The 11,695-nt window shown below is 41.3% G+C and overlaps 1 protein-coding gene across 1 annotated transcript; it reads right to left on the bottom strand.

Annotated features, from left to right (window-relative positions):
- Positions 1 to 5,835: 5,835 nt before the first annotated feature.
- LOC137284862 (uncharacterized) lies at positions 5,836 to 11,329 on the bottom strand. The gene is made up of 8 exons (XM_067816886.1): positions 11,083 to 11,329; positions 9,848 to 10,078; positions 9,163 to 9,254; positions 8,625 to 8,689; positions 8,342 to 8,456; positions 7,244 to 7,299; positions 6,973 to 7,103; positions 5,836 to 6,575 (listed from the first exon to the last, which is right to left on the bottom strand). Exons 1-8 carry the CDS (start codon positions 11,257 to 11,259, stop codon positions 6,270 to 6,272), a joined length of 1,173 nt encoding a protein of 390 aa, XP_067672987.1. The 5' UTR covers positions 11,260 to 11,329; the 3' UTR covers positions 5,836 to 6,269.
- Between the last annotated feature and the right edge of the window lie 366 nt (positions 11,330 to 11,695).

Here is an 11,695-nt window from a genome sequence, read left to right as displayed (position 1 = left end):
GGAGATGTTCTTGGCCATGATTCGGAGGAGATCGTTTAGTAGATTTGTTATATTTCCATCCTTTCAAATTACACCATACCTCAGTCAACCGGTGATATTTTAAATCATTTTGATAAACATGAAGTCGACTACAAATAGGTGACACCATCAACCACCTCTTTTAAAATCATAGCCATTCCCGTAGCCATCAACTAAGAATGGTCTCTTGTGGAGTGGCCTTCCCATTTCCTAGACTTGAACCCCATTTCGGGAGAGCCGGGAAGAGAGCAGACAATTTAGACCTTGCCAAACCTTGGCCAAGCAATCGTTGACCACAGCTTCCCCGTCAGATAGGATCTCATGTCACGAGGAGACACTGTGTTGCCTTGACGGCCCCGGTAGTTGTTGACTTTATCAATGTAAAGTTTGTTGTGATGGATTTTTCTTGCCTAAACGATAACAGGATTACACATTTGTTTTCATTATAAGCCTTCGAGCTAACAGGACTGTCTTTGCCTTCAGTGGTGATTTTAATCTTAATGCTTTTTATTTATATTTGAAAACTGTTTTCATTGGCATCGGAAGCAGAAAAGTCAGGTTTTATCACAAGTCACAAATAGTTTCAAGAACCTTTGTGGATCAGCTTCCAACAGAGCAAGATTTTCACACGTCAAGGTCAGGTGTCTGAAGCTATGGAACCCAACGAACTGATACTCTTCTTTTGAAGTTTATATGACAGCGATAGGTTTCTACTCTGGGAAATACGTACTGAACTAGCAACTGGACACGTAGATTTTCTGGAACTTTCCTGGTCCTGCTGACCTGACAGGCTATTCAGGACGGCGTCATCATCGAGGCTTATTTTGACGCGTTTAAACTATGCTTTGTACCTCCTTACGTTAGCATACGACGGACGAGCATGCCTCCGCAAACTGAAGTACTTGCTGATGATGTTAATAACCCTTTCTGCAAGTACGTCCTCATGTTTAGTTCATTGGTCAGTTACTGTTGGCTGAATTTTATGGATATATTTTCATTACATCACAGGACGTCCACGGAAAAGATTTCACCATTACGCTATTCCTTCAATCTGAGGCTCAGGCCTTACCAATCGACTCTTGTTTGCTCTCAAAACCAGAAATACTGGTGAGACTGACGGGAGCGAGTCATATGGTTTTTATGTCGCGTGTATTAATATTCCGGATTTTTTCATGATGGGCGTACACCAGACACGGGCATCACTAGAGCTATTCAGACAGGGAATCGAACATGGGTCGTCTTTGGCGTGACGAGTGAACACTTTAACTACATGGCTACCACTGCACCCCAGAAACTGATGGACAAACGGAGTACAAAACGCACGACAAGAGATCCCTTTGACAAAGAGCTATAGACGACACAAGCTACTCACGCGGTTATTTCATAGTACAATAGTTTTTGAATACAGTGGTCAAAATAATATAAAATAATGTAATTAGTAATAGCGAATCAGTAGAATCAGTATCTTCCAGGATCAAGTCTTGATAGAATTCTTTTAAAAAACAACATAACATTAAACTGATGGAGTGAATGGCTTTCTCCTACAAGGTCTCATTTTCATGATGATCGCACAGAGGCATTCATTCCACCACTGACTAGGATGTGTACAGGCTGCTTGAACACCTATGTTTGAATGTATCGTTACAGAACCTTTGCTTATAACGAGCACCAGAGATATACTGTGGTAAGGAATTCACCACATTAATGTCCCTTCAGTGTCAGTGACGTCATTTAAGGTGAGTGAGTGAGTTTAGTTTTACGTCGCTTTTAGCAATATTCCAGCAATATCACGGCGGGGAACACCAGAAAATGGGCTTTACACATTGTACCCATGTGGGGAATCAGAGCCCGGTCTTCGGCGTGATCAGCGAATGCTTTAACCGCTAGACTACCCCACCGCCACCGTCATTGAAGGACTGGGAATCAACTGACAAGCTTGGACAATGTCACGTTATAAACGTCTTTAGTGTCAGAAGATGTGTGGTCGGCAGGGCATGGAATCGCTGTCAGACGTTAGATCAGCCACCAAGCGGTTATTTCTTACGTTCAGTAAATATGTCTTTTTTGCAAAATAATATTTGCCATGGCAGGACTGAATGAAAAATTCTGAGCGTCATCACATTTCTGTTATCAACAAAGTCACCTATTTTTTCATTAGTTTCATAACGATTTAGCAATATTCCAGCAATATCACGGCGGGGGCACGCCGAAAACTGGCTTCACAGATTGCAACCATGAAGGGAAATGAACCCGGACACTTTCACCACTTGGTTAGCCTATCTCGCCTTTTGTTTCAATACTTCACGTGATAACGTCGGATCGTCGAAGACCAAGGTGTCTTCCTTTGCCGTTTTCTTTCACTGGATTTCCTGGCTGTATGTTTATATTTGCCACCGACTGTGGAGCCGTGTTTAACTACAATTCTACCATGACTTCAGTAAATCCTGAATTGTGATTGGTTAATCAAAGTCACCCAGAGGTATATAATCACGTTATATACCTTTGATTTTCAAACACATCATGTACTTGTTTAAAATCTGAATAACACGGTTATGGTAGAATGGAGATAAACGTATTGTGTTGGAAAATCAGCGGTATATAACGAAATTATAATAGCTCTAAATTTGATTTAAAACCGAACGCGTAGCGTGAGGTTTTAAATACAAAATTTAGAGCTATTATAATTTCGCTGATTTGATTAGTGGGCTTCCTTACCCAACCACCCAACCACCCAACCGGCCGGGCTATCAACCCAACCCACCCATCAACCCACCCTGTGTCCAATCAGACCATGCCCATCCATCTCTACTCATACAGTGAGTGAACGTTGTTTGCAGTCAGTGTCTGAATTATCGTTAACCTGTGGATGATTGCACAACCTAATTGAAAGCATGCATACTGGGGCGTGCTGTGGATCCTAGAGGGTCGTACTGCCCAGTTTGTTCCACATGGAAACGAAGTCAAAGATCTTGGGAAAAACTGATTTATTAATCCGTCGCGTCCTTCAGTTATATCCGTCTGACTGGCAGATCATGAAACTGCATTCTGTAACAAAGCTAACACGTCCGACTGTGAAACATGCCAATATAGCAAACAAAGAGTTCCTAACTAAATATCACTAAACAAATACTGATAACTTGACACGAGATGGTTTATTCACTGCTGGTGAAGTTGATCCATCACTGAAACGACTTTATGTACACATGAGCTGGTTCTCTGCTTCATTTGCGCAACGTCAACAAGTCAACAAGTATTGTGATAAACGAGACGGGTCCCAGCTTTGTTTTCACACTTCTATAAACTAAAATCACCATACTTGACGGAAACCAGAGGACAAACTGGAACGTGTTCCACATTTCTGGTGTCAAGCAAGTGACATATATTAAATCGCGAGTTCGGGGAATTTGCTCGCTTGGCAAGAAGTATAACTATACCAACCCAAACACAACACAACACAACACAACACAACACCTGGGTAAAACAAACAAGGAGTTTAATACACAGCAGTCACGGGATGACCTTTTACATAATTATTCAATAGTAACATGTTACAATTATAGTTATGAATCAGTTTTCAAAGAACATAAACATTATACGTAAATTCGTTATACATACTACATTAATCACGATACGCATTCCAAAGTAAACAATGTAACGTAAATATTAAATTCACTACACATCAAGCCAGAGTGCGTATATACAATCTATATCGTACACAGGTACAAAACAGCATAGTATTCACAACGTAGTACAATAGATAATATTTACTAGACAGCCACCCTTTGAATTGTGACTGCCATCCGTAGTATATACCTATTCCAGATATCTCGTTTACAGATAAACCTCGCGATAATGCTGTTATTGTGAACTTGAGATTATGTCATTTAGATGGACCAAGGCATCGATGGCCAGTCGTGAGCATTCCACGAAGGTATTCGTGGCATGCACGTGTTTTGACCAGCGTTTTACTACAAACACCTGTATAAAAACAGATACATACACTGCACCTTGGTTCTGTTACTTTTAGAGATACCGGTCACGGATTAAGTCCGACACTCGTTATCACTGTGACCCTTGACAGGTTCAACATTGAGGAACCGTGCCCAATTGGTCTGTAAATTTCCAGTTTTCAGTAACACATACGGTTATAAAATATGGGTAAAACTTTGCTAAATTTTCCCGTGCTAGTACATGCATAACCCCACAGATATACACACAAAATTGATCCAATCACCTGTTAATTTCACACGCATAATCATTCCATTTTAACGTATAATTCACGAACAAGAGTTACATGTATTTTTCACAACTAAACGGACTGGTCAGATTTCAGTGTCTGTCTACTGCTTCAGCTTAGCAGTGGCCGTTGTAATGTCTACGGAAACATTACGACTGCTCCGACATCACTTCTGATATTCTGTATTTAGGAATGATATTCTGAGACAAATTGGCGGCGCGGAGCGCATTTACGACAGATGCTACCCTCGCTCCTTGCAGAGCCTTTGAAGTTCAAGATGAAATATCAATACTACAACTCCCAGCCGAGAAACTGATTGAAAAGATTTATGCAACTGAAGTCAATCTGAAGCAACAAAAAGTAAATAAAACCACATGGAATGTTCCGAAGTATCGTAAAGTTTGGTCCTTTGTTTTATGAAATATCATAAGTATAAGCCATGAGACAACAATGCAGTTTGCATAGGATATATGCAAAAGAACCAGTTTCACCGTCTGCTGGGTCAAGTTGGCAATCGAGCACATTCAACGAAACGTTGTGGTCCAAGGGAGATAACTCCATGGTAGATTTTGGATTGGGATTTTTACCATCAGCTGGTGGTAAAAAAAAAACATTCGCTTAAAATGTAAGATCGGCGGAAACCTTCACATGCATAACCGGCAACACTGACAATGTCATTCGTCACCTCTCTCGTTCCTTTCGGTAAACTCCAAGAAGATCTTGTCGCAGAATAACGGGAATGTCACAGTGTAAGATACTAACAGTCTGGACCAGCCAGCGGAAACTGAAATTCAGTGCTGAAAATGGTCTTCCAAGACCAACAAAAAATGAACACATGGCTGATTTACAGCACTGAAGGGATAATAACTGGCAATCCACTTCATTGACTTACATAAACAACTAAAAACGAATTCCCGTTTAGAATCAGATTAAACGGATTTATTAAGGATATACAGGTTTTAGATTTATACGTCCAACAACCACTACTTATAAACCCTGTGTTGATCCTTACAAGAGATCTTCAACAACCCATGCTTGCTGTAAGAGGTGACTAACAGGAGGTCTAGCTCGCTGACTTGGTGACACATGTCATTGTATCCCATACGCGTAATCATGCTCACTGTTGATAGCTAGACTGCCAGTCTGGAGTATTTACAGATCACCACTATATAGGTAGACCAACATACCCAAAACAATAAGGTCAGTTCTTGAAGGTAAAGCAAGTAACAGGGACAGGTTTCACAGTGTGGTTGTAGCACTGAGATTATTGTAAGTCGTTTTTGCAGCATGTCTGTCTGTCCCTCATCATTGTTTCAACGCCAATCCTCTTTGGGCAACTTACAAGAAATGCTGCTTAAACATATCAAATATAAATATCAAATACTGAAAGTCAGTTATTTTAAGATCAACACACGGCACAGACTGAGCCAGATCCTTATTTTTGACCTCCCCTACAACCATCTCCTGTCCCTAAAGAGATGAGCCCACTGTAGGATCTGGGAAGTCATCTATATCAGTGTCTGTACATGGAGACAAAATATAACTCTTCTCATGTAGAGTCTTCCGTGCAAGACAAGTCGTATGGATAATAACTTCTTTATTTATTTTATCACACCGTTTCTGGGCTAGTTCTTGACACTTAAAATGAAGAAAGTGTTGTCCATAAGATTTGTGTGGGATCATAACATGATTTCTGAATGCCTTTGAAGAATTTCACTAAAGTCATTGGATTCTTCTGTTTTTTTCACCATTACATTTATATGATTTTCTCCCAGATTAAAAGTAAAACAATTAACAACTCACTTACTCACTGACTCAGAACCCATCCATCTATATAAAACACATCCGTCCACAAGCACTCACTCACTCACTCACTCACTCACTCACTCACTCACTCACTCACTCACTCACTCACTCACTCACTCACTCACTCACTCACTCACTCACTCACTTATGAGGAAAGAACTCATGGGGTCAGACACTCAAGGTGTGAGCCATTTCAGGATTAAGTCACTCAAGGGGTCAACCACTCTGACCACGTCCAGTCATCGGCACAGTAAAGCCTCCACATGTAGAAGCCACTGACAGCAGCCACCTGGAACAGGCGACCAAGGAGGATCTGTGTGGGCCAGATACTGTGTTGCCCAACAAGCCAGGAGACGCCTGACAGGAAGCCACCACTGCACTCAGACAGGAAGATGGTGGTCAACTGCGTGAACATGTAGATGACAGACAGCCGGAGGATGAGTGGGGATTTCCATGGCGAGATGGAGAACATGGACTCATCAGCATCAATGTCATCTAGCAAGGTGACGTTGTTCTGAAACAATAAGTTAGAGTGAGTGAGTGACTGAGACGCTAGGTTTTCACCAATAACAATATTCCAACCACATTACTGTAAGGATGCCAGATACCAGCTTCACACATTGAACCAATGTAAGGAATCAAACCTGGGACTATTGTGCGACACTTAAACCACAAGGCTACCCCATAGCCCTCTACATGATTCAAATTATCCAATTAATAGTTAATTGAATTAAAAATGGTCATTGAATATTATGAAGATATAGTGATAGAGACTTCCAGCATGTTGATAGTGACTTCATCAAATCAACCATGAGTTTGAAGTATCACAGCTGACTTCAATTCATCAATAGTGACTTCTGGGTATCAAAAATGACTTCAGTGTTTCATGTTAGCTCAGGAAGATAACTTACATCACCCTGTGTGAAATTCTTGGTGACCTTGTCCACGATGAAGAGGATGGAGTAGAGGCGGATGATGACAGAGACGAGGAAGAATGGTGACAGGAATTTCTTGAAGAACAACACAGCCTTCATTGCAGTATCTACAGATTATACAAGTGAGTAAGTAGAGTGTCCTGCTGGGACAAAGGTAGCTAACTCCAGGCTGCTTCACATCATCTGTATATGATAAACCAGAATGAAACATAAAACAAAAACTATAATTTAGATAGCGAAACCTTACCTGCCCTCATGTTGACAATGGACATAAAGATGTCTGCCAGAGACTTGCTGTAGAATCTGGAACATGAGATGTTTGGAGAACATCGCTCATATCATCAACAATCTATTAAAAAACACTAAGTCCCTTTCATCATTAAACTGCAAGTATCATTTCCAGTCACTATGATAAAACTGCAATAAAGATCAATACTCTGAGCTGGCACACTTATGTCACTACTGATACACACGTCACTATTGATACTCCTGTCACTATTGACACAAGTCATGTCACTATTGACACAATCAAGTCACTATTGCAGGGATGGAAGTAATTCTTGAATTGTTAATGTACTCTGGTACAGTGGCACTTGTAAAATCACTTGGCCTGATAATTTTTCCACTATACCAGCCAATTCCCTTGTTGATTATGTAAATAAACAACATAATTAACAATGGAAAGTCAACTGGACACCACTACAGTGTGATATACAAATTAGTTTCCCTGACAGAAAAAACCCACTAGACTGGGACGTTGGGCAATGGGTTATTTCCACCCCTGTATTGATACATCTCATGTCACTGCTGATGCATATAGATCCGGGGTAGAATAGGCCTTCAGCAACCCATGCTTGCCACAAAAGGCGACTATGCTTGTCACAAGAGACAACTAACAGGATTGGGTGGTCAAGCTCGCTGACTTGGTTAACACGTCATCAGTTCCCACTTGTACAGATCAATGCTCATGCTGTTGATCACTGGATTGTCTGGTCCAGTATCAATTATTTACAGATTGCTGCCATATATCTGGAATATTGCTGAGTGTGCGTAAAAATAAACTCACTGACTCACTCATGTCACTATTGACAGAACACATATCACTATTGATAAAACTCATATCACTACTGATACAACTCATAACACTATTGAAACACTCATATCACCATTGACAGAACACACATATTACTACTGACACAATTCATGTCATTATTGATATGCTCAGTGTATCCTCTGTGCTCTGAAGACCCTATCAATAGATACTCGAAAATTATTCTGGTAAAACAAAGAAACAATTGCTATCAAATCTGGTTTATCAATTTCTATTGCTGATACAATATCTGACCTGTTCCATGAAGGTGGTGGCTTCAGCGGTGCCCGGATGTGTGACGTCTCATCCAGCATGGCGCACAACACCACAACCGTGCAAAGACTGCAGAAGGCAGCATCACTGATTATACCTGGACAAAAAGGGAACCAGTTTGGACAATCCATGGCAACAGACAGGACAATCCATGATAACAGAGAGAACAATCCATGGCAACACAGGACATTCAATGGCAACAGACAGGACAATCCATGACAACAGATCATTCCATCCAAACCCATACCCTAACCTACCTACCCACCTTCCTGGGACATCCACATCATGTTGTGCACAGCCACCAACAGCAGAAGTACCACAAACACCAACCTGAAACACAGACACCACACAGTCTACACAAGTATTTAATGCACACATCACATAGACTGTATCGTCCGAGCATTGCCAATAAACGGGATACAACCACAAGTAAGTGAGTAAGTGTTCAATATTTCTAAATATTATGCTGGGGACACCAGAAATAGGTTTCTTATACTGTACCCATGTTGGGAATCAAACTTGGATCTTTGGTACGAGCGTAGACTTTAGTCACTGGGCTACCTCACCGCCCCCCTACGACTGGTTCTCACATCAGCTGGTCCACTGGGTTACTTATTTTGAGATTTAAAAATGAATAACAGAAGAAACCAAACCTGGTACTTCTAAACATATTTGTCACTAGAGTCAGTCAAATATATCTTGCAAATCAAACAAATCTTTATTGCACTGTTAACATTTCATACGTAATTTAGAGCTGTAAGATACCTCAAAGCAACTGTAATGCTGTGGAATATGTCACTTACCACAGCTGTACTGAGGATCCTTCACTGTAGATATGCCATAGCAGTTTCATAGCAACCGCATAGCACAGCAGGGATATACCTATGATAACACACTGAAACCACAAACAACAGCTTCACAAAGAAGGATAACAACATATGGATGACCAACTTCTTTGCTGTAGCAAAGCAATGCTTGCGTGTAGGTTCTAACACTGTTATCAAACAGGTGATTAACAGAACACAGATTGAGAGGCATTGTTCCAGAGAGGTAACTTTGCTTTATGAACAATGGAGCTTGGACTATACAATCTAGAGAGTGAGTTTAGTTTTACACTGCTTTTAGCAATATTCCAGCAATATCATGATGGGTGACACCAGAAGTGGGTTTCACACTTTGTACCCATATGGGAATCGAATCCCTACCTTCGGTATGACAAGCGAACGCCATGACCACTAGGCTACTCCACCATCCCAGACAGTCTAGTGCCTGATATCATGAGCATCAATCTATACAAGTGGGTCACATAGCAACTAAGACAGTGACTGACAATCTAATCCACCATTCGCCACTTATGACAAGCACAGGTTGCTGAAGAAAAAGATACCTGGGGCAGAATGCAGCAAAGTTAGTTGACAACAAGCAAGTGACATTAACACTTGTTCCTAACCAGGTGTTCAGTTTTTATTTTTTGTTACAGCTGGTTACCTTCCACTTGAACCCTTCATCGTCTCCCTCATCTTCTATCTTCTCTGCAACCCTCTGGCTGCATCGCATCACAAAGTTCTGTACCAGGATCACCTCAGCTAGTAGCAACAGAGGTTCTGTTGCCCATAGCAACTTGTCATACAGCCACACGATTGGCCATGGAGTGAGATTGATGGGAAGGAATGCCAACAGCACTAGGAGGCCCAACTGGAGGTATGGGACGACAGAAAACTGTAACACACCAGACAAACCTTGACAATAGTTGGACGATTCAGTGAGCTACTGTGTAAGTAAATCAAAAGTTGAGTGAGTGAAATCAGATTTTATCTAGCTTTTAGCAATATTCCAGTAATATCATGACAGGGGACACCAGGAATGGACTTTACCCATTATACCTATGTGGTGAATCAAACCTGGGTCTCCAGCGTGACATGCAGTCATTTATCCCACCAGGCCATACATCTGGGTTTGATTTCCCACATAGGAACAATGTGTAAAGCCCATATCTAGTGCCCCCTGACATGATATTGCTGGAATATTGCTAAAAGCAATGCAAAAATGAACTTACTCCTTCTCATACAGCAACATGGCTCTTGCATTCCTGACCGTAGAGTGAAATTCGTAATGTACATGGGCCTGGTTCATGAACTAAGCACACTGATACATTTGTCACAGAATATGTCCATATGTGTTTCTCCATTGATCGCTACATTTACAAAGATGTGTTCTGCTATTTAATTGGGAACCAGCTTAGAATCAGTCTTCAGCAGCCCATGCTTATTGATAGAGGTGACTAACCAAACGTGTGTGTGTGTGTGTGTGTGTGTGTGTGTGTGTGTGTGTGTGTGTGTGTGTGTGTGTGTGTGTGTGTGTGTGTGTGTGTGTGTGTGTGTGTGTGTGTGTGTAAAAACCTAATTTAGGAGGTCCTTAAGCTTAATTTTGTACATGCTCCTTCAAAAAAATAATAATCAACACACACATTTCTCCTAGTCCCACGCACGCTCGCACGCACGCACGCACACAAACACACACACACACACACTTCCAAGTTTCTGTGTATATAATTGACACATGCCGCTATTGTCCCAATGGAGTAAATCGCTACGCAGATCATGAATATTGTTATTCACTGTATTGTCTGGTCCAGGCTCATATATTGACAGATCGCAGTAGTTGCACTGCAGATAAGTGCAGCGTTAAAGAACAACAAAAAAGACATTAGCAAACTATCTCACCAGTGATCTTGGAATGTACTCTACAATAACACTGTGAATGTACAGAAGAAGTGAAAATCGAAGGATGACGTCGATACCACTGAAAGCCCCATATACGGGTACTGTCACGAGGCACACGTAAGACAGGAATTCCGTTATACACAGGCAACATAAAGATCGAGAGAACTGTAAACACATGCTGGTTTGTTTACATCTAAGTTAAATATGGCGCTCTCCGTTTATTTCCGGGGTTTCTGTAAACTGGTTTCGTAGGTGGTAGGCGCATGCCAGTGCTCAGTGTAATCGCCAAAACCGCATAGGCCCAAACTTATCACGTTTACGTTTTTATCAATACGGCCTGCTTATGTCTAACGTTTTAACACTACGAGCGTATCGAAAGGCGGAATGTTTTGGCATTATCAAAATGATGCTAGCCTGAAAATTCTTGCAAACTGATTCGAGTGGTTCTTGGTTCTAAGCCAAGAAATAAAATGACGACGACACTAGGATTTAACAGCTGTGGGACTGAATATTGTTCCAAGCCGCAGTCCGCCGTTCCACCTGTATTTCTCTTCTGATACGGTGATACTGTGACAGTATCTAACAGTATGAGCAGAGACCTTATTACTCGCCC

The sequence above is a fragment of the Haliotis asinina genome, chromosome 1 (assembly GCF_037392515.1).
Source record: "Haliotis asinina isolate JCU_RB_2024 chromosome 1, JCU_Hal_asi_v2, whole genome shotgun sequence".
Classification (NCBI taxonomy): Eukaryota; Metazoa; Mollusca; class Gastropoda; order Lepetellida; family Haliotidae; genus Haliotis; species Haliotis asinina.
The sequence above is the reverse complement of the archived record's forward strand: the minus strand, read 5'-3'. Positions and strand labels throughout refer to the sequence as shown.